General features: G+C 45.1%; 1 protein-coding gene across 2 annotated transcripts in view; it reads right to left on the reverse strand.

Moving 5' to 3' along the window:
* The window catches only part of NCKIPSD (NCK interacting protein with SH3 domain), a 346,636-nt gene that overhangs the window by 229,130 nt on the left and 90,828 nt on the right, over nt 1-26,678 (reverse strand). Inside the window, exons 2-3 of one of the 2 annotated variants that reach the window (XM_078661786.1) lie at nt 10,015-10,121; nt 595-793 (exon numbers count right to left, since the gene is read on the reverse strand). In XM_078661786.1, the coding sequence (XP_078517912.1) occupies nt 595-793; nt 10,015-10,121 (306 nt within the window). Of the gene's footprint in view, nt 1-594; nt 794-10,014; nt 10,128-26,678 lie in introns of both variants that reach the window. The other variant, XM_078661785.1, reaches the window with a different exon arrangement.

Consider the following 26,678-nt stretch of genomic DNA (forward strand, 5'->3'; position numbering starts at 1 on the left):
TTAAGGCTTTGGTTCCACGCACCACAGTCTGCCAAATGCAGAGACAGGACTGGGATACCCACTCAAACTGTCAATCTGACTCGACAGGCATCTGCAGAGTAAACCTGCAAAAGCAGCAACCACCATGCAGTATGCAAAAAAGGAAGTAAAACACTGATCTCTAAATAAAACAGGAAAAGCAGAAAATCTTACATAGCACAGTGAGGCAGAGTGGCAAGAGGGTTGCTCTGGACCCTTTAGCACATGTGAACTTTGAGTAAATGTACATGAATACCTGTATGGTGCATACACCTAACATTTGTCCATTCTGAGTCGCACTGCGCATATGAACCCATTAGGTACTGCTATAAAATAGCCAAGCTTCCAAAAGCATACTTAATAGCCATTCTACTCGTTTCAGATAACTACACTGGAAGATTTTACTACTTGTGATTAACTGCAACAAAAAAAAATCAGTTACTGTTCCATGCTTGATGATTTGAGACACAGCCATGACAGTCTTTGTCCATCAAGCACTGAAAATATCTCCACGCTCAAACATCATCCAGGTAGGCCACTAGGGGGCAGAATAGTCAGATTAGTGCAGGACAATACCTGGTAAGGGCAGTCTTCATTCTGGAACTCTGACGTTGGCAGGCTGTGATGTCGCTCGTAGCCCGTGCGGCATACACCATTGGCTTGGCGTGGTGCATCCAAATGGTGGTCACTCGAGGACAAGGTCATGCTCCTCCTCTGACTCGATGGCGAGTGGTTCTTCCGAGACAAGATCTCCTTTCGGTGGTGGATGAGCTTTCTAATTGGGAAGGATAGACATAAAGGAAATACTAAAAGGTTGAAGGCATTCTTCCTTCAATGGGCAATCATGCTGATAATTCCGTACAGTGTAGCGCTTCCATAATGAAACATCTGCTCTTAAGTGGTCAAATGGCACGTAGAGCCCCAACACCAGCTGGCAGAATCATGGTCTATGGGAAGGTTTGTCTGCATGTAATGCCCAGGTAACACTTTTTTTTTATTGTGTCATACAAACCTGCCAGAACCTTCCATCCAAATCCGCCTGCATGGCCTTGGCCATACGTTTTTGTCCCCAGAGTCTGCAATCTATAGCAATGTACTAAGTTATGTACTTCTGGGCTTCAGATCCTGCAAGGCGGGTTGAGATCACATTTAGGGCTCCCGGTTTTATGGTATTTATATTTTTGTCATTTCTGTCTGTATTTGTCCATATTTATTTTTTGCTAATTTTATCTGTATTTATCCATATTTATTTAAGGTTGTGTAAACAAATTTAGCTGAAATGTGTATATTTCTGCATTTATTTAACCAGTTAATGTGCACTCGTGCCTCAACGGCTGACAGGTTTCAATGATATATACACAGTGATAAAATATGCACTTAAAATATGTTCATTTTAATATCAAGGTTGTGCAAATCTACTACCGATTAAGGCTCTTTACTAAAATCCCTATTTATTTTGATCCCCTTGCTTGTCAATCCCCAGTTATTGGCCTGGCATGATTGACAGCATTTAGAATCACTCAAAATCAAACCATATTTCCGTTTTTATCCACATTTAAAAATAAATACAGACAGGAAAATAAATATTTTTCTGTCTGTATTTATCTGTAAAAATCTGTAAAAAAACGGAAAACAGGGAGCCGTAATCACATTTCACTGTCAATAAGAGTTTTTAAAAAAATGGGAAATTCTTTACACAAAATGGCTGAAAAATCTGTGTGCATCGAAATTAAATGAATGTAAGAAAAAACACCAGGCACCTCGCCCACCAAGAGGGCCATCTTCCAAATACTCATGGATATAAATCTAGACACTTAGGCCAATGTTGATAATGGCAAATTAAAAATGGGGACTTCAGTAACTGGGTTGCATGTGAAAAGAGAACCCATTTTGAGGGTTCAACAATTATATCTGAAGAAGGAGCTTGTGAAAAATGATGACGTACGATCTTTGCATTCTGATGTCATTAAAGTGAGGGTATTGGTTAAGAACTATGTGAGGAACCAAAGCGAAAGCCCTGATTTTATCTCTGCCAAGAGCGGAACAAAGGTGGGCACCATAATGCGGGGAGAAAAGACTGCACTGAGCACACTGTTAGATCCTTCGTGGGTCTGAGTTTGGAACTGCACAGTCTGGAGAGACATGCGTACTACACTATTAAATGACAAACAAAATAAATGAAGAGTTGATAAGAGGTTATATTTAAAGTCGGATACATACAATCCAGGGCATACACAATAAGATGTGTAGGATAACTGAACATCTATTCTAGATGAATGTAAACATTCCATTATATTTCATGAAGAAGTCTTTTTTTTTTTTTTTTTTTTTAATTGACTTTATTTCGGATATATTGCAATCCATAAAAGTACACAATAGATAAAACATAATAAAAACATCACAGTAGTCACAAAGTCAAACTTAAATTACATACACTCAAATATATCATAAAAACGAGTGCATTGACAGAATCAGAATAAAAAGTGCAAGTAATGTCCAATACAGAATATACAAAATAAAGTGCAATAGTGCCATAAACTGCAGTTAATGCACATTTACTCATCCAGACAATTTCTTAGTCTCATGGTCATTTTTAAAAATTCTAACACCTGAAGAACACTATCAGGATGCAACAACTGTAAGTACACAAGGGCGGGTCTAATTTGGTTAAAATTTAATTTCTTTAAAAGGGTAACCAGAAACCGCTTACGGGGATATTCATAAAACGTACATAAAAATATAAAATGCAGCATATCCTGTGGAGACTTCCCGTCGCAGCCACAGGGAGCTGCTGGTTTCTTAAAAATGTCCGACTTGGGTCTAATTAAAAGCTGATGAAAGATGTTAAACCTGAAACGGGTCAGCAAAAATTTTTCATGGGTGGTGAAGGAGCATGTTAGATACAGTTCCATTGAATTACAGGTACTCAGCATAATGTACGTTCTAACATTAGGTTTCAAGAGCTCAACTTCATCTCTTACAGCATTACGGTTCAGGTAAAAAGCACTCTTAATTGCAGCAACATCACCCTTAACTATGTCCCCCGGGTTATCAAACAAGTTTACTCGGCCAAGCTTCAAGAATTGAGACTTCAAATATTTGAGCCAGGGCACTCGCATTGCGTGGTCAAGCGATAAAAGATCCTCCACTATCAAGTGGGTCAAAGGGATTGCATCACTTAACCATAATTTTACCCAGCACAACAACGGTTTTAGTCCAACTATGTCAGATAAATGCAAACAGCCAAGTTCTTCATGAGCAGCTAAATTCGGTGTGCTCCCAGGGACACACAGCAGACGCTTTAAAAATTTATTTTCAACTATTTGAAGTTGTTCATAGTTTGTGTAGCCCCATATCTCACTTCCGTATACTGCAGTGGCTATGGATTTAGCGTTATATAATTTCATCATGGCCACATTTGGCTTTTTGCCCAGTTTAGAAGCAAGATTGAAGATAGAAGCATTTACCCTAGACATTTCCCCCTTTTTCTTGGCCAAGTGTGGGGCCCAACACATCTTCGTATCAAATAAGACCCCCAGGTAGGAAAACGACTGGGTGATGGGTATCGGGACATCATTCAATTTAAAATTGAACTTTTTCTTTGGTTGACGGCCAACATGCATTATAAAAGATTTTGTATTGTTGACCGTAAGGTCCCTATCAGACATAAATTTGTTAAAACCATTCAAAAGTGCCTGAAGACCTAGTTCTGTTCGTGAGATTAAGACCGCATCGTCGGCATATAAAAGCAAAGGAATACCCCTCGCACCCGCCCTTGGACAATCAGATTTTATCTCCTGTAATTCAGCCTCCAGGTCATTTATATAAAAATTAAAAAGATAAGGGGCCATAATGCACCCCTGACGTACGCCTTTATTGATTGGAAAACAACCCGTGGTTTCCCCAGTCGAAGAATACCTCACGTTGGCTCTTGTTTCATTGTGCAGATCCGCAAGGAACTCCACAATACCCCCATCTATTCCCTTCTCCTTCATGGTCCTCCACAGCCTCCCCCTGTTGACACAGTCAAAGGCTGAGGAGAGATCCATGAAGGCAAGATGAATTACACCCTTCTGAACGACCGTATATTTATTCAGAATAAGGAACAGATTGAGACACTGCGTTATAGTAGAACGCCCCTCACAAAAGCCATATTGAGAAATTGTCAGAATGTGGTTCTCATTCGACCAACTTATTAGGCGTTGAAGTATAACTCTCCCCATGATCTTCACCAGTGAATCAATTAGGGATATGGGTCGATAGCAAAGTGGGCTTCCCCTATCTCCCTTCTTGAATACAGGAACTATAGTTGATAGTCCCCAAGATTCTGGACATCCCACAGTGGCCGCCGCATTAAATACTGCGACCAGAATGGGCGCCCAGAAAGCTGGATCCGACCTGTAAAGGTCAGGGGGTATTCCGTCAGGCCCTGGTGCTTTATTAACAGTGAGGCCCATAATGGCTGCCCGAACCTCACTTTCATAAAAAATAATAGGGCTAACCCTGTCGCAGGGGGCATCAGTCATAGAGCTAGCATTTTCAGAGTAGTATAGACTTTTAAAATGGCCTTCCCATTCCTCCTTGGATATACAGCAAACAATTCCGTCCCCGGGGTCCTCGGACAAGAAAGGTTTCTTAACCAATGCCCAGAATTTGGTGCTGTTATTCAAGGTAGAGGGGTCAAGCAATTCCTCCCACGCCTCTTTCTTCAATAGCTCCTTACGGGAGATAGTAATAGCCTTATATTCCCTTCTACAGAGTTTTACAACCTCCCGATCCCTCGGGGAAGCTGACAAAGCAAGCCTCAGCTTGCGAGCAGCTACAGTACAATCATGGCTAAACCATCTCGGCCCTACTTTTGTGTGGGTTTTATTAGGAACAGATAGGAACGCTGACACCTTCTCCGCTATATTTTGATAAGCCTCTAGAACCGATTTAGGTTCACCTCCCCCGTTAATACAAACGTCAATGTCCTCTGCACACACTTCAGAGATGTTTTTATAGAGTGCATCCGCTGAGTCAATTGACCATTTTAACCGCCTCCTCCCATCTGTTGTGCCCAAACTTCCTTGAACAGTATTTTTGGGACCACTTTTCCCCCACGGACAGTTCAAACAGATTGTGACAGGATTATGGTCACTAAATTCACTGGGGAGGATGCAAAAAGAGTCTACAAAAGTTTGCATAGTCCTCGAGACGAGAATATGGTCAATGAAGGTGCCCCTACCATGTCCCTTAAAAGTAGGGATATCAAAACAATATGAAGGATCCTTTAAAGACATAGCCAAAGAGAGGTCAAGGTCATTCATTAAGTCATTACACATTTCCCCCTCTACAGTGTGTTCCATATGCAGACAATCTGCGCGCGCACAGATCATTTCTGGTAAGCATTTGTGCAATGGATCAACACATGGATGCAGATTAAAATCCCCCAAAATCATGAGGTTATGGCCCACTTTTTCCATAAAATTAGAGACAAAGGAATTAAGAACATGGATGTGTTTCGGACCTGCACTATCAAGAGCAGCATTGTAAAAATTCACTAGTCCCACAAGAACATTACCACCAGATAGAATTAGTCCCATGACCCCTGCATGCTGAGCTTCCAATCTCCGTACTACACATGGTATCAGTATGGAGACAAAGACTACAAGACCCCCCTTGGGCCTTCCCCGCACAGAAGGCAGGGCCGGCACAAAGAAGGCCCTATACCCTTCTAAAAACAGATCACAGCCCAACTCCCAGGTCTCTTGGAGACAAATAATAGAAAACTGCTTGATGTAAATAACCCAGTTTACACCAGACATTTTGGCCGCAAGACCAGCAATATTCCAGGAGACAGCAAGAATTCCTGAGGATCTGCCCACCGGGTTCAAAGAATTTGTAGTTTCACCTGAAGCCCTAATAATCTGAGCCGCAGGTGCCCCCAGTCAGTCACACTGCTCAAGACCGGATAACATTTCGAATCTATTCTGTATATGTACATTCGACCCATGATGATAATGGCCGTTACTTGAACTCCTGTTATGGGTTCTAATGGGCCCACCAGACCCACAGGGATCAGTAACATTATAAAAGAACTGAGACTCCTGCACAGGAGTATAAGGTTCTAGCCCCCGCCTGGTTAAATTCTGTTGTGATGTAGGTTTACAGAGATGCGCATAAAAATAACCCAAGGGACGTACACAAATACTATTCGTGTTATATACCAAAGCAGAAGCTCTCAAAAGGATAGTTGCCACGTGCTGGGGGTGTTTAAAATTTACGACTATACAGTCCCCTACCCCAGTCTTTTTAGATGGCCCTACCCAATTTACACGTCTTACTGTCATAATTTGTTCCGAGTATGACACAGGGAACCCACAATTTTTGTTAAGCCAAGATACAGTCTTATTTTTCAAAGAAGATTGGGATTCATCAAAAGGAGATGCTGGATGTGTCCCACAAGGGGGCACATTAGTTAATACAGCCACAAACGGAGCACAATCTGGAGGTAAATTAAGATATCGATTATACCTCGGGGGTCTGGGCACTCTACTATTTGTTTGCTTTGTAGATGGTATCAAAGGGGCCGCTGCCACAGGGATGTCTGGGCGAATAGGGGTTTCAGAACCAGAAACCACTGCAACAGCAGCATTCCCCGTTGCCTTATTACGTATATCATTAATATCGGCAGGTTCTCTGCCATTACTCCCAGATTGTACATTTCCACTAGATGCACCACCATTCTTTACTGATAAAAGACCACCCAGCCTTGTTACTTCCTTTGCTAGGTTATCTATTTTACTCGTTAATGGTTTGATAAGCTCCTCCATTTTAGTTGTTAAAGAAGCTTCCAGTTTTTTAATAAGTGAAGCAAAAAAATCAGGGGTTATGCTTACACCATTATCATTACCATCATTGTTAGTGCCCGTAAAGACAAAAGGGGTAGGTATTGCAGGGTTAAAAATAGCCTTGCCATCCTTTTTCTTTTTGGACTTATCTTGCTTCCCCGTTACCTTTTGAGACAGTGTTCTACAAGTTCTTATGGCCCTAGTTTCTGGTTGGGGCTCATGTAACACAATAGTATCAGGGCTAGTATCAGGACAAGACAACACCTGAGGGTCAGATCCAGCCTCTACGTTAACTAAGATGGATACTGGGGGGTCAATGGAAATGACATCAGTCGAGTTAATCGCACATCCTTGTGATAGACTGATAGGGGAATTTTCCAATGACATTTCCCCTACCACAGTGCTTTTCCCCAATGATGCACGTCTGTTGTTATTTATCTGACTTACTTTCCTAACCAGAAAATTATCAAGAGTAGCAGGGCCCGCCGGCACCTTACCTTCTTTGGGTTTTGACATTGAGGATATGAATGGAACTAATACTTACAAACAGATACCCGTCAATCTAAGCACTCAATACTAAAACAAACTATAAAACACAAAGAAGAAAAATTAATCAAATATCTTACACGCTCCAGGCGCGAAAGTAAACCAGAGGAGAAATATAAGGGTCCAGGCCCAGTCCAGTCTCCTTCAGTCCCCTGAGGGCCACAGAGGGCCCGCCCTTTGCCCGGGCTTAGCCCGGCGCACGCCCGCGCGCGTCCCGCGGGACGAGGAGGCGTACTCTCCTTTATGCGCCGTCCGGCGCTCCCTGTTTGTGAGGGCGGCGGCGTCCTTGCCGCGCTGGGGCTGCTGGGGGTTGTAGTCAATCACACTCGCCCCCGGCGGAGCCAAGCCCGGCCGGGAGCACCCACCGCAAGAAGAAGACAAATGGCGGAGCCAAGCCCGGCCAACAACGCACAGCGGAGCCAAGCCCGGCCACACGCAGCTGCAGGTGAAAGTTTCCTGTGCCCCCCGCAGAACTCGAAGGCGCACTCTCCTTTATGCGCCGTCCGGCGCTCCCTGTTTGTGAGGGCGGCGGCGTCCTTGCCGCGCTGGGGCTGCTGGGGGTTGTAGTCAATCACACTCGCCCCCGGCGGAGCCAAGCCCGGCCGGGAGCACCCACCGCAAGAAGAAGACAAATGGCGGAGCCAAGCCCGGCCAACAACGCACAGCGGAGCCAAGCCCGGCCACACGCAGCTGCAGGTGAAAGTTTCCTGTGCCCCCCGCAGAACTCGAAGGCGCACTCTCCTTTATGCGCCGTCCGGCGCTCCCTGTTTGTGAGGGCGGCGGCGTCCTTGCCGCGCTGGGGCTGCTGGGGGTTGTAGTCAATCACACTCGCCCCCGGCGGAGCCAAGCCCGGCCGGGAGCACCCACCGCAAGAAGAAGACAAATGGCGGAGCCAAGCCCGGCCAACAACGCACAGCGGAGCCAAGCCCGGCCACACGCAGCTGCAGGTGAAAGTTTCCTGTGCCCCCCGCAGAACTCGAAGGCGCACTCTCCTTTATGCGCCGTCCGGCGCTCCCTGTTTGTGAGGGCGGCGGCGTCCTTGCCGCGCTGGGGCTGCTGGGGGTTGTAGTCAATCACACTCGCCCCCGGCGGAGCCAAGCCCGGCCGGGAGCACCCACCGCAAGAAGAAGACAAATGGCGGAGCCAAGCCCGGCCAACAACGCACAGCGGAGCCAAGCCCGGCCACACGCAGCTGCAGGTGAAAGTTTCCTGTGCCCCCCATGAGGAGTCTTATTCTCCTCATGGCTGCTCTTCTGATTATTTACCGATTGAAACATAAGCAGCCTGAAAAAAAACACAACAGACAACGTGAAACCCAGAAATGCAAAACTACAAACTTCTTCCATGTGTTCCAGAATGTCAAATAAAATTTCCTTCCACTCTCTCTGAACACTGGACAAGAAGATTTTACTGACATTCCACAAACGCGTTACTCATCTGCTTGTTCAGTCTCTTTTTCCTGTCTGTAGGCATCTCTGATACTTAATATAGGACCTCTCTCTTATGTAGCTTTTCTTTCAGTTGCAGGAACCTCCCGAACTTACTACAGGATATCTCTCCCTTCTACCTCTTTCTCCTGCTTGTTGGCACTTGAGATACCTCCTGCAGCAAACTGCTCTGCTCCAGGTTGTATCCGCCCCCGTTTCACAATGATGGGTTCCACAATTCCTCTTGTACGTACTCTATGACCTCTCTCTCCTGTAGCTCGCCCCCCCCCATTCGTAGACACCACCAGTACTTATAGTAGAACATACCTGTCCTCTAGCTGTTCCTACAGTTTGTATTCGACTTAGATATTTACTATGACATCCCCCTGTTCTAGCTCTTCCTCCAGTTTGCGGTCGACTCAGGTATTTACTACAGGACATCCCTCTGTTCTAGCGCTTCCTTCAGTTTGCAGTCGACTCAGGTATTTACTATAGGATATCCCTCTGTTCTAGCGCTTCCTTCAGTTTGTAATCAACTCAGGTATTTACTATAAGATATCCCTCTGTTCTAGCTCTTCCTCCAGTTTGTAGTAGACTCGGGTATTTGCTATAGGACATCCGTCTGTTCTAGCTCTTCCTTCAGTTTGTAGTCGACTCAGATATTTACTATGACATCCCTCTGTTCTAGCTCTTCCTCCAGTTTGCGGTCGACTCGGGTATTTACTACAGGACATCCCTCTGTTCTAGCGCTTCCTTCAGTTTGCAGTCGACTCAGGTATTTACTATAGGACATCCCTCTGTTCTAGCGCTTCCTTCAGTTTGTAATCGACTCGGGTATTTACTATAAGATATCCCTCTGTTCTAGCTCTTCCTCCAGTTTGTAGTAGACTCGAGTATTTGCTATAGGACATCCGTCTGTTCTAGCTCTTCCTTCAGTTTGTAGTCGACTCAGGTATTTACTATAGGACATCCCTCTGTTCTAGCGCTCCAGTTTGTAGTCGACTCGGGTCTTTACTATAGGATATCCCTTTGTTCTAGCTCTTCCTCCAGTTTGCAGTCGACTCAGGTATTTACTGTAGGACATCCCTCACTTCTACCTCTTCCTCCAGTTTGCAGTTGACTGTGGTATTTACTGTAGGGCATACCTCACTTCTAGCTCTTCCTCCAGTTGGCTGGCCCTTGATACTTACTGAAGTACATCCCTCTGATCCAGGTTGTATTTGCCTCCGTTCTTCATCGACGCGTTGTGGATTGCCTCAATAGCTCGGTCAATGGAGAGCAGGACCTCATCTTGCTCCTGTACCTGACAAAGAAACACAGGGCGGTCATAGGCAGGTCAAGACTTGAAACATATGAAGGGTGAAGAAGGGTTTAAGATTATTATTCTTCAGCAGAGTCTCCAGCACAGTTTTAAATTTAGCAAAACAATGGACACTGACCCAACAGCATCAAACTCTCAAACAGAGTTGGGATCTGCAAAGACCGCACCAAAATGCTTAGCGCTTCGCTTGAGCACAAGAAGCAACCATTGTTGACATTTCTTTCATGCTTTTGGCACAAACCACTAGGAAGCGACGGCAGCTGGGGAAGATTCTGACAAAGAACCAACTGCTCATGCCAAGAGGCGGGCTCGACCAGTGCATTCGAAGATCCATCGCCACACTGGTAGAACCCAAAGGGGTTACATCTCTCCAGACGGAGGACGCTGCACCGGGCTGCCTGAGGGTTCACCCAGGCCTGGTCAGGGCGGTCAGCAGTACAGTTTCTTCATATCCAAGGCATGGACTAAATCTTTATTTTCATATTATAGGTTTATTTTGGGGTAGTCAGCTGAAAAGGTTTTTTTTTTTCAAAACAGGGGTGTGCATATTGAGAATGGCATGTGAACTACAAGACTATTTAAACCCAGTATTTGTAAAGCGCACAGCTACCCGGAGGCATGCCGGCACTGGGAGCCGTTGGGAAGATTAAGCGAGCTATTGCCCAGAATCACATGGTGCTGGGCTGACCTGCCGCTGGTGCCGGGGATCGAACCATGAGCCCCAGCGTCCGGTGTCAGTTGCCCTAGCTGTATCGCCATCCCTCTTCCCTGGACTATGCTGTTTGGTAGTCTTCAGTAAAAATAAGAGAGCAATACCTCACTTATGTTGTAAATATTGTAGAATCTTAGACCTAAAAAAAAATCACCATTAGTTAAAAAACACATTCTGTATGCAGGAGGGAGAGAGTTTACACTAATGTAGAGTGTATGATATATATATATATATACGCACACACAGGACTATGGGTTACTGCATCTAGGATATATATATATATATATATATATATATATATATATATATAGTCATGCCCTCTATGCTAATGTTCAATAATCTGTTGCGCTCTGCACAAACCTACAATAGTTTCCACTGAAACACACATTGAGTTTCTCATTTTAAAGTTCTGCGATCGTTTGAATGGTGGCGGCGCGGAGCACCTGTATATAAAGCTGCCATTCACTCTTCCACAGCGTCCACTGCCCAATCACACCCAAATATAAGCTCCAAACTGTTCTTGGGGTCTATAGGCTGCCATTCTGAATGTCTGTCAATGGAAACACCCAATCACAGCTCAGGTAGGCGCCAAGTGTCCACTTTCAAACAATTTGGTTAAACAGAAAAGCAATAAGGTCATTTAACTTTTGAACCCAGGGCTCAAATTTGCTTCGTCCAGCAAATGTGACAATGGGTGAAAAGATAGGGGGAAGGTCGCCCATGTGGCAAAATGGGAGAAACCCAAGGCCCAAAGCTTAGATCGTCACCATTATATGCCCCTAACGAGGAAAAGTGACTCAACTCGGCTGATTCTCCCAATCATGCTTCTGGGAGCATTCATCTAAAATTAGGACAACTAACACACAAACTACAACAAACAAGCGCATCATCTTCTCAGCAGATTCTAGGCACTAGCTTAAATACCTAGGATGCAAACACAGTAAAAGGAAAGCCCTGAAGAACTTCTAGCATCAGTGATGCCAACCCCCTCCCACCACCCACACCACTGCTCCTCATCGCACCCATGAACGTGTGACGCCCACGTAACATACACACGAGTGCCCGGATCTCGCCTTCCAGGTATCGAAGACTCAGAAACTCATTACGGAAGGATCAATGGCTAAACTTTGGAGTCGCTCAACAAACCCTCGGATCAATTTCACATGGTGATCAACAAAGCGCATCATACCTTTCCCGCGCGGAGGAGGACGTGATGAATCAATGTCGTTTGCTTTAATGATCCAGGGTTCTGCAAAAGCCCTGCTTGCAGCCTCTGAAGGTTGGTGCAAAGTTGCAATCTTCTCAAGCAACTCCGCGAGGAAGGATGGGCCGCATGCGCGTTAGGGAACGCCATCTGAAAGATAGGGGGCTGGCCTGACTCCAGGATCCACCTGCCGATCCTATGCGCGTCCAACCACAAACGCAGCCTGGCTGGAGAACCACCGGATGCTCTCACAGGCCCTTTGTGGAACAAAGTCCCAGTTGTCCCATCCTAACCACTTTTGTTTTGTCCCTAGAAGATCCACTGTCTTCTTGACAACTATCTCTGAGGGCCAAATCCTGAGTGACTCCTCAGACGCAAAGTGTTGCTCCTCGGGGACACAGTTTTGGTGTACCTACGAGTGGAGACCCTACATTGGTCTCACAGCTCTCGTGACTCTACGCAGAAGCCCTGGCCGGTGACCGCATATGTAAAGTTTTGGGGGGACATAGCTGCACCAGAGAAGACACCTACTAGTGTCCCTTGTAAAGGTCAGGCGGGCCATGTGTGCCCCCCGGGCCTCACAAGGGGTATCACTGATCTATCCGTCCATAGGAACACGTCTGTACAGTAAAAGCTTTGATAAGACTACTGAAGCCCCTATTAGGGTCACCGATCGCTATTTCCAAATATGTACTTATGTAAAAAAAGACAATTACAAGATGGATGCTGCCCACACATGACAACCACACTCCACTCTTCTTCCTCTGCTGAGACTGGTTTTGTCGCCTGGGTGGAGGGAATATATAGAGATTCAACTACTACAGCCCCCTGGAGGGTGAACTGGGCCACCTGCACTTACAAAAGGACCCCTGCATTGCATTCTGGAAAGAGAACACTCTAAAGTGAGACAGAGACGCTGTAGCCACCATCCAGCTTTTTGTGCAACCACGTAACCAGGACAGGAGTAGACCCCGCTGCTATTTGTGCTAGGAGATTGTGAGGCTGAGAGCTGGCCCTTTCCTCTCCACTTGGCCCAAGACACCCACAGGAGTTCTACTGGCCTGCACTGCTGCCATTGACCAGGTCTGTGTGCCAACCCAATAAATCCAGACACACCCACACAGTGCCTTGAAGCTCCCTCGACCCCTCAAGAGACTGCAAGAGGGCAGCCCTAGGAAACAAGCTTCTCAACTGCAGGTGAACTGGGTGGTGGCTCTGTCTGGTGGGCACACTTCCCCTCTACACCAACTTTTACTATTTCTGTTCTTCACTCAAACCTGCTGTTGTTGAGGTCTTAGACAGGCTTGCTTTGGGTTGCAAGAGACTTTTGTGGCATGGGAAAAGCTCTTCCTGTTTGTGGGCTTGTGTTCATTCTGTGACTCAGACAAATATGTGCCCCTTCACCACTTGGACTGGTGCTCCTGGGTGAGTGCAGAGCCACTGGCCTGTACGGTCCGAGGTAGCCGGGTCTGGTGGCTCAGTGGACTAATGTGTCCATTGCAGGGGCCTGTGTTCGACCTCATGGTCACAGGTTCAAATCCCAGCGGGGCCACTCAGCCTTTCATCTACCTGAGGTTAATAAAATGAGTACCATTGAGTTGGGTAACAATGAACATCTGTTATTCAGCACCAAGAAACCTCTGGGTGAACGTACGCTTTACAAATACACGTTATGTTATGTTATGAGGTAGCCCTGTATCATTAGTTTGCACAACAAACAACCCTAAACCTAACCAAAGGACGTAAGCATACCCTTCTGGAGCCAAGTAAACACCCTTCGCACAGAGAAACGGCCCCCCTTCCTTTGCAGGTTGCCAGGTACAGTGTGAATTAGAGGTCTTTGCTTTGTCTCCAATTGTTTTGTGTGTTCTTAAAGACTAGGTTGCGAACAGAAAACAACACCGACTCGTATCACAATACCTCTATTCTGGCAACACGACTCTCAGTAGAATCCTCTGTGAGGGCAGTGAGGCGACCAGCCTCATATTCAACAGTCGGAGGTAGTTTATCTCGTATAATACCACATAGACCTCCTCACAGATACAGGCCGACCGCTAGGCACGGGCTTGCGTAGGAGCTCAGAGGTAGGCTGCATTATCAGAGATCCATGAATGTCCTATGACGCGCTAACGTTGTTTCTGTAGCTCCAGGGACAGAAGCGAAAAGGTGGCAGAGGGCACGTTACTGTCATGTCAGAGAAAGCCAGGCACGCGTTTTAAATTGAGCTTTGACGTCACACCTGACACTGGAAACGTGTTTTAATCGGCTGTAAAAATATGAACACAGTCCAGTCACCGGGTAATTTTAAACAAAATACATGCAAACTATAAATGTCTAAAGTACATTTAAACACCGAAACCTGGATAAGCATGGGAGAGCCGGTGTATCATCAAAATGTACAAACTATAATCTAAGGACAAAGTAAAAACACAGGCCTAGGAAGCAGGCTAGTTTTGGAAGCATCTGCCTTAAATGTATATATGGTTTGTGGAACTAAGTAAGGATAAAAACAAGCCTTCTGTGAGCGTCGCTGCGTGTGAGCTTGTACCAGGAACCTCACACAGATCGAAACGCGCCCTTTAAAACCCAGGGCCATCTGTCCTCGCTCCAACAACAACAATTCTGCTTTCATTCCGAAGGCAGTGAGAGCAGACAACCACATGACAACGAGCACATCAAAAACACAGCACTTCGGATAACAGACCGTCTCAGAGCCCGCGCCACTGAGCATCACTGGGCATTCACCCTAAAAACCTTTAGCTTGAAGTAAAATTGTAGTCCTTCTTCTATTTTTTGTGAAATGTCCCGGTTTTTGGCTTTAAAATTCTGGTCACCCTACCCCTGGAGCACCCGCCACCTTGTGCCAGACAACAGCTGGGGGCTAAAAAAGAAATGCCGGGGGGGCCCAGGCTTGAAGCCGGTGCATCAACGCCTCGGCTGTCATGTTAAAATAAACATGTCTGGTTAAAAATATGACAAGTGAATCCTCCCGGGGGAGGGAGGGGGAGCAGAGGGTGGGGAGGGATGGAGGGAAAGGACATTTAAAAGAAGCCTCCAGGAGGGGCGGGCGCCGGCACGCGCGGGTTCTGCAGTCAGGATAAAATGACAGGTTTAAAATGAAAATGCAGCCCAGGGAGGGATAGTGAATATTTTCTGCGAGGTGGCGGTCTGTCCTCAGTGCAGCGGGTGACTGACAGCTCCAGCCACCTCCCTACCGGGCCTGGAAGCCAAATGACTCAACTATCCGGAGCACTGGTCCGGCAGGGAAGGAAACAGAGAAATAAAGGAAGATGCGAAAAAAAATAAAAACGCTTTACTGGACGCCGACGCGGCGCGCTGGAGGCTGGCGAGGAACAAAGGTCGCAGGTTATGCGAAGGACGTGCCAGCCGCGTCCAAAGGACTTATCCGGGGCAGAGAGCGGATCGACGTTTACATCACACTCAGCAGGTCTCCTGTTGGCCTAAAAAACTCTGGAGCCAATCACTCTGCAAGGACGAAAGAATATAACCTGGCTCAGAACCTCTGCAGCCAATCACTCTGCGAGGATGAAAGAATAAAACCTGGCCCAGCACCTCTACAACCAATCACACTACAAGGATGAAAGAATAAAAGCTGGCCCAGAACCTCTGTAGCCAATCACACTACAAGGATGAAAGAATAAAAGGTGGCCCACAACCTCTGTAGCCAATCACTCTGCGAGGATGAAAGAATAAAAGCTGGTCCAGAACCTCTGTAGCCAATCACACAACAAGGATGAAAGAATAAAAGCTGGCCCAGAACCTCTGTAGCCAATTACTCTGTGAGGATGAAAGATTAAAACCAGGCCCAGAACCTCTGCAGCTAATCACTGCGAGGATGAAAGAATAAAACCTGGTCCAGAACCTCTGCAGCCAATCACTCTGCAAGGACGAAAGAATATAACCTGGCTCAGAACCTCTGCAGCCAATCACACAACAAGGATGAAAGAATAAAAGCTGGCCCAGAACCTCTGTAGCCAATTACTCTGTGAGGATGAAAGAATAAAAGCTGGTCCAGAACCTCTGCAGCCAATCGCTCTGGGAGGAGGAAAGAATAAAAGCTGGCCCATAACGTATACAGCCAATCCTTCTGCGAGGATGAACGAATAAAACCTGGCCCAGAACCTCTGCAGCCAATCACTGCGAGGATGAACTAATAAAACCTGGCCCAGAACCTCTGCAGCCAATCACTCTGCGAGGATGAAAGATTAAAACCAGGCCCAGAACCTCTGCAGCTAATCACTGCGAGGATGAAAGAATAAAACCTGGTCCAGAACCTCTGCAGCCAATCACTCTGCGAGGATGAAAGATTAAAACCTGGCCCAGAACCTCTGCAGCCAATCACTCTGCGAGGATGAAAGATTAAAACCTGGCCCAGAACCTTTGCAGCCAATCACTGCGAGGATAAACTAATAAAACCTGGCCCAGAACCTCTACAGCCAATCACTCTGCGAGGATGAAAGATTAAAACCAGGCCCAGAACCTCTGCAGCTAATCACTGCGAGGATGAAAGAATAAAACTTGGCCCAGAACCTTTGCAGCCAATCACTGCGAGGATAAACTAATAAAACCTGGCCCAGAACCTCTACAGCCAATCACTGTGAGGATGAACGAATAAAACCTGGCCCAGAACATCTGCAGCCAATCACTGCGAGGATAAAAGAATAAAACCTGGCCCAGAACCTTTGCAGCCAATCACTGCGAGGAAGGATAAACTAATAAAACCTGGCCCAGAACCTTTGCAGCCAATCACTGCGAGGAAGGATAAACTAATAAAACCTGGCCCAGAACATCTGCAGCCAATCACTGTGAGGATGAACGAATAAAACCTGGCCCAGAACATCTGCAGCCAATCACTTCGAGGTTGAAAGAATAAAACCTGGCCCAGAAACTCTGCCGCCAATCACTGCGAGGATGAAAGAATAAAACCTGTCCCAGAACCTCTGCAGCCAATCACTGCGAGGATGAACGAATAAAACCTGGCCCAGAACCACTGCAGCCAATCACTTCGAGGATGAATGAATAAAACCTGGCCCAGAACCTTTGCAGCCAATCACTGCGAGGATAAACTAATAAAACCTGGCCCAGAACCTCTGCAGCCAATCACTCTGCGAGGATGAAAGATTAAAACCAGGCCCAGAACCTCTGCAGCTAATCACTGTGAGGATGAACGAATAAAACCTGGCCCAGAACCTCTGCAGCTAATCACTGTGAGGATGAACGAATAAAACCTGGCCCAGAACCTCTGCAGCCAATCACTGCGAGGATGAACTAATAAAACCTGGCCCAGAACCTCTGCAGCCAATCACTCTGCGAGGATGAAAGATTAAAACCAGGCCCAGAACCTCTGCAGCCAATCACTGCGAGGATGAACGAATAAAACCTGGCCCAGAACCACTGCAGCCAATCACTGCGAGGATGAAAGAATAAAACCTGGCCCAGAACCTCTGCAGCCAATCACTGCGAGGATGAAAGAATAAAACCTGGCCCAGAACCTTTGCAGCCAATCTCTGCGAGGATAAACTAATAAAACCTGGCCCAGAACCTCTGCAGCCAATCACTCTGCGAGGATGAAAGAATAAAACCTGGCCCAGAACCACTGCAGCCAATCACTGCGAGGATGAAAGAATAAAACCTGGCCCAGAACCTCTGCAGCCAATCACTGCGAGGATGAAAGAATAAAACCTGGCCCAGAACCTTTGCAGCCAATCACTGCGAGGATAAACTAATAAAACCAGGCCCAGAACCTCTGCAGCTAATCACTGTGAGGATGAACGAATAAAACCTGGCCCAGAACCTCTACAGCCAATCACTGCGAGGATGAACGAAAAAAACCTGGCCCAGAACCTCTGCAGCCAATCACTGCGAGGATGAACGAATAAAACCTGGCCCAGAACCACTGCAGCCAATCACTGCGAGGATGAAAGAATAAAACCTGGCCCAGAACCTCTGCAGCCAATCACTGCGAGGATGAAAGAATAAAACCTGGCCCAGAACCTTTGCAGCCAATCACTGCGAGGATAAACTAATAAAACCTGGCCCAGAACCTTTGCAGCCAATCACTCCGCGAGGATGAAAGAATATAAGCCAACATGCACCCTCTGCAGCTAATCACTCTGCGAAGATAAACTAATAAAACCAGGCCCAGAACCTCTGCAGCCAATCACTGCGAGGATGAACGAATAAAACCTGGCCCAGAACCTCTGCAGCCAATCACTGCGAGGATGAACGAATAAAACCTGGCCCAGAACCTCTGCAGCCAATCACTGCGAGGATGAACGAATAAAACCTGGTCCAGAACCTCTGCAGCCAATCACTGCGAGGATGAACGAATACAACCTAACCCAGAACCACTGCAGCCAATCACTGCGAGGATGAAAGAATAAAACCTGTCCCAGAACCTCTGCAGCCAATCACTGCGAGGATGAAAGAATAAAACCTGGCCTAGAACCTTTGCAGCCAATCACTGCGAGGATAAACTAATAAAACCTGTCCCAGAACCTTTGCAGCCAATCACTCTGCGAGGATGAAAGAATATAAGCCAACATGCACCCTCTCCAGCTAATCACTCTGCGAGGATAAACTAATAAAACCTGGCCCGCAACCTCTGCACACAATCACTCTGCAAGGATGAAAGAATAAAACCTGACCAAGAACCTCTGCAGCCAATCACTCTGCAAGGATGAAAGAATAAAACCTGACCAAGAACCTCTGCAGCCAATCACTCTGCAAGGATGAAAGAATAAAACCTGACCAAGAACCTCTGCAGCCAATCACTGCGAGGATGAAAGAATAAAACCTGGCCAAGAACCTCTTCAAGGATGAAAGAACAAAAGGTGGCCCATAACATATACAGCCAATTGCTCCCCGATATTCTTTTTCATTTTCAGGATACCTGGACAGGGCTCTCCTGTTCTGTAATAACAGCCACAACATTTTCTTTGTGGTTCGGACAGCCAATCAGATCGCTTGCAGGACAGAGTCCTGCAGCAGGTAGAAGCCGTCTGCCAGGGGAGGGAAAAAAAAGTACCTGCGACCAATCAGTTCACTCACGGTTTTTAATTTGCATCCTGTAAGCCTCCAGTGGGAGTCCTACAGGATCAACTGTCAATATATCTATACATTTTGAACCTTAATTTCTTGAAAAAACGACTGAATAGATTTACACCAAATCAGAAAAAGCATATTTTCTGGCTAAAGATCTAACTTTCTGCCAAATCTGATGTAATTCTGTTAAACAGTTTTCTAAATTTTCTATGGAAAACACATAGGGAAAAAAAACATTTGGGGACACCTCCCCTTTTCTCTGCCGCCCACTTGACAATCACTCTGAAACTTTCTAGGAAGGAGCTGAGGTGGGTTTACGTTTTTGGGAAAGATTTACAAAGATTCAGCTAACGGCACCAAAGTTATAAGCAAAACAAAAAACGCTCTAACTGCAAAGTGGGGATGTATGGATATATATATATAGAAGTAGACAGATATATATATATACATACATACGTTTGGATATGTATGTACAATATACACAAATGTATGTACATACTAGGATATGTGTATATATATATGTATGTATGTATATATATATATATATATATATATATATATATATATATATATATATATATATATATATATATATATATATTACCTACTGGCAGTCGCCAGTAGGTATATATAGTTAGGATTTTTTTGAATAGGGATTTCTGAAAATTCTATGTTGAATAACTTTGGCGTTGATGGATGGAATTGGCTGACATTTTCAGGAAAATGGCACATTTTGTTTTTGAGCGTCCCCTGAAAGTTGGGGGGGGTTTCGTCAAGCGGGGGCCGAGAAAAAAGGGGGGTCCCAAAACGTGTTTTTAACATTGAGTTTTCCATAGGGCGGTTGGACTCACTTTTAGCTCGAACGGCTGAATGGATTTCCACAAAACTTGGCAAAATTGTAGGGACTGGTAGCCCGATGTGCCTTTGCTATGTCTCAAGATATATGCTCCAGTGGTTTTTACGAAAATTAACTTTGAAAAATATATATTGGGCTACATTGGGCTATATATATGTTAGAGCCCAAATGTAGCCCAATGTAGCCCAATGTAGCCCAAAGATGGCCACCAGAGACCAAAAAAAACAAATGTAGCCCAAATATCAGCCAGATGTAGCCCAACTATAGCCCAGTGACAGAATGTCCCAGAGTGTTCTAAAGAACAACTAGAGCCCTAACAGTCTTACTTATGACAAAAGTATGGCACACCTGAAGTCATCTTGATTGGAATAAAGTGTTAACACTTAAAACATTTAATTTGCAAAGGAACAAAATGAGGGGGTTCATTTTGCCATAGAAATTATGATTAGTGCTGAAGAAAGAAAAATTAGGACACATTTTGAGTGACTTCTCAAATCCTCTTATATTTCATTAAAAAAAATCTGATATGCAGTCTCCCAAGATGGCCACCAGAGACAAAAGAGCCCAAATGTAGCCCAAATATCAGCCAGATGTAGCCCAACTATAGCCCAATGACAGAATGTCCCAGAGTGTTCTAAAGAACAACTAGAACGCTAACAGTCTTACTTATGACAAAAGTATGGCACACCTGAAGTCATCTTGATTGGAATAAAGTGGTAACACTTAATACATTTAATTTGAAAAGGAACAAAATGAGGGGTTTCATTTTGCCATAGAAATGTTATATATATATATATATATATATATATATATATATTCACTGAAAAAACCATAGGTTATAGACCATATATAGTTAGGAATTAGCATTTACAAAACCTTATTTTACTCACACAAAACCATTGAAATTCGCATATATAGTTAGTTGCACTAACTATATATCGCGCACCCGCAATCCACTGCTGATCATGTCACATATTACATCATTCATGACATGGTCAGTGACATCACTGATGACATGACATCTCAAATGACATCACTGATGACATCACTGATGACATCTCAAATGACATCACTGATGACATCACTGATGACATCACTGATGACATCTCAAATGACATCACTGATGACATCACTGATGACATCTCATTTGACATTACTGATCACATCACTGATGACATCATTCATGTGATAATACGATGAACCTCTTCAGACTCTAATATAACCTTAGATACACTCAGTGTAAACAGACACTCACAGACTGTCACTCATCCATGGAGTTACTCACACACCTAGTCAGTCATGCAAAGAATCAATCACACATCCATTTCCTCAACTATACAGTTATACACACCTTACTTATTCAAACATATACTAACACATATTTACTCTCTTATACAATCCCTGATACAAGTTCACAATGATCCATACAGCCACTCACACATTCACTGGCTCTTATGCACAGTTATTTATATATGTCAACTCTCACATGTACTGTGTTTTACATATGTACTTACTTTGACATGTAGCACTGAGATATCCATTCACTCACCAATACACTCATGCACACAGTCAACCGCCCATACAGCTGTTTCCACATGCACTTTTGAACCCATACATCTAGTGAATCAACTGCTCACACATCTATGCACAGAGTCATACACCTCCCAGCCACCCACACACACACTCAGTCTCCCATACAAATACTTGGGCAACCAATCAATAACCCATATAGTTACTCATATAGCTACTGATCAACACATGCAGCAGTTTACAGAACAACAGACATAATGATGCACAAATTAAGACAGTTTAGTCACTAACCCATGCACTCAGTGAGACACATTTAATCACTCACTCATACAGTCAGTCATGCACCTACTAAATCCTTCATCCAGACGCTTATACATCCACTCATTCTTCAATATGTAAGACATATTTTAACTTTACAGAAACATACAGTCACTGGATGTTGTCATCAGTGATGTCATTTGAGATGTCATCAGTGATGTCATCAGTGATGTCACTGACCATGTCATGAATGATGTAATATGTGACATGATCAGCAGTGGATTGCGGGTGCGCGATATATAGTTAGTGCAACTAACTATATATGCGAATTTCAATGGTTTTGTGTGAGTAAAATAAGGTTTTGTAAGTGCTAATTCCTAACTATATATGGTCTATAACCTATGGTTTTTTCAGTGAATATATATATATATATATATATATATATATATATATATATATATATATATGAATGAGAAATCCTAAGTGCATATGTTTGCAAATGTATATAAGTAGTCATAAGTACATGTTTGGAGATATATATATATATATATATATATATATATATAGATATATATAAAGATAGATAGATAGATATTACACACACACTGATATATGGACAAATGATTGAATATGTATACATAGACTAATATGTGTACATATGTTTGCATACATGTATATATACACGTGTATATGTTAGGATATGTATACACAGATTTAGATATATGAACAAATGTAAGTGTATGTAAGTATGTACAGACTGATATGCGCATATGGGACTATATGTATGTGTATATGTATAACTATACAGATATGTACATAGGTTTATAAGTGCACTTTAAATTCATGCCGTTCGGTAGTTTACATTTCAAAAGTAAAACTGCATTTCAGCATAAACATTACTCCTAAATGTATACATGTAGGCCTCCAATTGCACGCACAGGCATCAGATCTGTATTCCCCTCATTGTTGCATGCGCTTGCCCGTGCTTTAAGAAAAACATGAAGACGGTCAAACTGCACAATATCCAATTGTAATCTGCAATCATCCCTCCACGTCCAGAAAATGTCTCTGTAATCACAGAGAAGAATAAAAATGGAAAGCAGACTCCCTGGGTGCAGGCTGGAGGCAGAGGCTAGCGCCTGTTGACAGCCGACTGCCGCGCGGTCCCCCCTGCCAGGAGATGGGAGGGGGGGGATGTACTTTCTGGCTTATTAATTCAATCTTCGGGCCGCTCGCTTCTCAGGCCTTGAAGTCCCCTTTGCCTCCTGTCCATTTTCATTATTGCCGTATTGATTTCTTACATGTCTTCTTTCATTCGTCGACCCCCGCTTTCTTGTTTGACTGCACGCGCCCAGTTCAGGCCTTGCTAATACAGCGAACCACGGTCCTCCTAATTCAGGGGGGTTGTTTTCACCCCACGCGCTCAGCATCCTTTCCCCTCGCGACCTTGGGTTTTGGCAGCTACAACATTCACAGCGGCCTGTGGTGACAAGGTAGGGCGAGGTGATTACCAGTCTTGCCAAGAGGGAGCGGGGTTCTGGGATGTAAACAAGTCATCATGGTTACGGTGTCAGCGCGATCAGTGGTATCCATAACTGGAGTGCTACCTCTTGCGATGGCGGGAAATGAGGTCACGAGGGATCAGCAAGCACATCTTCGGATACAAAAATGAACCGGCAGCACTGGCGCTCAAGCGCATCCCGCGCGACCACCTCAACACAACATCACCATTGACGACGTTCTCTTATCGTTGGGAGATTTTTACAAGAAACAGCGGAACTACCACGCAAGAGACCCAATCACAGTGGTCTTAAAATTTGTTACTGGATCTAAAAAACATAAATCTATGGCCATAAGCATTTTGCATTAGGAAGAGGCTCGCAAGCCCGGTCCAGGAAGAACCAACCCCAAAAAGAGGAGGCCGCGGTGGAAGTTATTGAAGATGCTTCACAAAAATGTGGGAGGTGCCCTTATATCCCCGAAAGGGACAGGGTCAGTTATAATCAAAACAAAAGAAAGTCCCTCTGGTGTCACTTAGTCTAATAATATATTCAACAGAATAAAGTCTTGCTCTCTCCTACACACTCTCAAATACATTCACTCCAATATCTACACACTTAACTTCATTATATGTAAAAATATCTAACTTATTAGAATATAAAAAATATTTTTATTAAATTCACTGTGATACTATATTAAAACGACACTTTGAGGATGCCCTGCCATGCAGAACCATGAATGGGGGCTGCAGCCCAGGGAATGGTTTCACAGCCCATGATAAACCCAAGCACACATCTCCTAAGGAAGCCCATTCTGCAGTCCTGGTGGCTGGCCATGAACGGTTTGCAGAGACAACTGGGGTGGTGTTTCCTTTCAGGGAGTGTCCGCTTCAAAGAGGGACTGCTTTTATTATTTCCGACAAGGAACTACAAGTAAACTACAACCCTTTCATGGCATTCTGCAGATGTAGTCTTTTCAGTTTACATGGGCCTGATCCATAATCCATGACAGTTTACTAACAAAATGTCACTTTCATGTCATTTAAAAAATAAATAAAAATAAAAAGTTGATCTCGGTGCCCTGCTCTGCCTAAAAACAAAAGGCACTACGTTTTATCTCACCTGGAGCTATTTGCAGATGAAGTCCTATGTAACTTGCACAAACAAGATATAAAGGGAAACATTAAGTTGTTTACAGCATATGAAGCATCTGGAAACACAAAATAAAATAGATTTAATAGTGCATAGCTGTTGTGAAAATCCAAGGCACATTACGGATTTGGAAGGATGCACTTTCCCTTTTCAAAGGGAGAAAGTTTGCTTTAAAAACTGCAGCACTCATGAATCCAGAGTGATCTGCCAAAATAAAATTAAGACAAGAGGTTGTGGGGCATGGCAAGAAGACAGGCTACCAGCAGCCAGCATGAATTCCTTGGCTTTATATTTTTATTATTTTTATTTTTTAAGTTTGTAATGGGCAACAGCTACCCAAGAAGGGTTTCCCGGCGCAGGGAGCAAATCCAGGGCTTAGGAAACAAGCATTGGCGTTGCCAATAGGTTTCGCATTTTGAAAGTTGGAGCTATTGGTTTTGTAAATGACATTTTATATTTATATATTGTTATTGACAATGCCAATAACGATATATAAATATAAAATGTCATTTACAAAACCAATAGCTCCAACTTTCCAAATGCGAAACATATTGGCAACGCCAGTGCTTTTTTTCACGTTAGTAGGAGCTGTAAACACTGGTGGTCCCGTGTGGGGTGGGGGGCAGGTCCTTACTAGCTCAGCTCATTAAAACCCAGGTGAGAGGAGGGAGCGTACAGCACAGGTGAGAGGAGGGAGCGTACAGCACAGGTGAGAGGAGGGAGCGTACAGCACGGGTGAGAGGAGGGAGCGTACAGCACGGGTGAGAGGAGGGAGCGTACAGCACAGGTGAGAGGAGGGAGCGTACAGCACAGGTGAGAGGAGGGAGCGTACAGCACGGGTGAGAGGAGGGAGCGTACAGCACAGGTGAGAGGAGGGAGCGTACAGCACAGGTGAGAGGAGGGAGCGTACAGCACAGGTGAGAGGAGGGAGCGTACAGCACAGGTGAGAGGAGGGAGCGTACAGCACGGGTGAGAGGAGGCAGCGTACAGCACGGGTGAGAGGAGGGAGCGTACAGCACGGGTGAGAGGAGGGAGCGTACAGCACGGGTGAGAGGAGGGAGCGTACAGCACAGGTGAGAGGAGGGAGCGTACAGCACGGGTGAGAGGAGGGAGCGTACAGCACGGGTGAGAGGAGGGAGCGTACAGCACAGGTGAGAGGAGGGAGCGTACAGCACGGGTGAGAGGAGGGAGCGTACAGCACGGGTGAGAGGAGGGAGCGTACAGCACAGGTGAGAGGAGGGAGCGTACAGCACAGGTGAGAGGAGGGAGCGTACAGCACGGGTGAGAGGAGGGAGCGTACAGCACAGGTGAGAGGAGGGAGCGTACAGCACAGGTGAGAGGAGGGAGCGTACAGCACAGGTGAGAGGAGGGAGCGTACAGCACAGGTGAGAGGAGGGAGCGTACAGCACGGGTGAGAGGAGGGAGCGCACAGCACGGGTGAGAGGAGGGAGCGTACAGCACGGGTGAGAGGAGGGAGCGTACAGCACGGGTGAGAGGCTCGTGAGGGGGTGCTGGCCCAATCTACCAAAGGTGGCTAACAATGAGCGCGTCTGCTGCCCGGGGTGTTGTCGGGTGCTTTGGGCGAGTAGAGTGGCTTTGAAAAAAGTATTCTGTAGACAGAAGTACACAGGTCCCGAGGACTCACACGTCACGCGCACATAGGTAAAAATGTCTCACCAGCGGGTAAACTACTCGAGCAATGAAAGTCACCCAGATTCATCGGACGGATAATCGTTTAGGGAGAAGTGTCTGCGTGTGCTTTTGAATCTGTCTTTGTGTATTGTGATAATGTGTTGTGGATTGTGTCTGTAGTCTTAACTTCAGAAGTGGTGCTCGCCCAAACCACCAAAACACAACTCAACTATCAGACATATGCATAATCCACACCAAGTTACACAATTTACTTACATGAGCACATGCATGTCTCTTTACAATACACGTTTACAAATCTAGGTTTCACGTAATGTCCTTGAATTGCCTGTTTGTGTATTCCTTTGTGTGTCTATGTGTGCGCCAATGTGTCTGCGTACATAAGTTTGAATGTCAGGGTGTATTTGTGCGTGATTGTGTGTGTGGGCAAATCGATTTTTCTGTATGCGTGTTTGTATTGCATCTTTGTTTGTGCGTCCGTGTGTGTCTGCGTACTTACGTTTGCATGTATTGTGGGTGTGGCAGTGTGTATTTGTGCGCGACCGTGTGTGCGTGCGAGTCTATTTTTTTTCTTTACCTCTATACGTGCCTGTATGTGTGTCTTTCT

Source organism: Lissotriton helveticus, chromosome 9 (assembly GCF_964261635.1).
Source record: "Lissotriton helveticus chromosome 9, aLisHel1.1, whole genome shotgun sequence".
Lineage (NCBI taxonomy): Eukaryota > Metazoa > Chordata > Amphibia > Caudata > Salamandridae > Lissotriton > Lissotriton helveticus.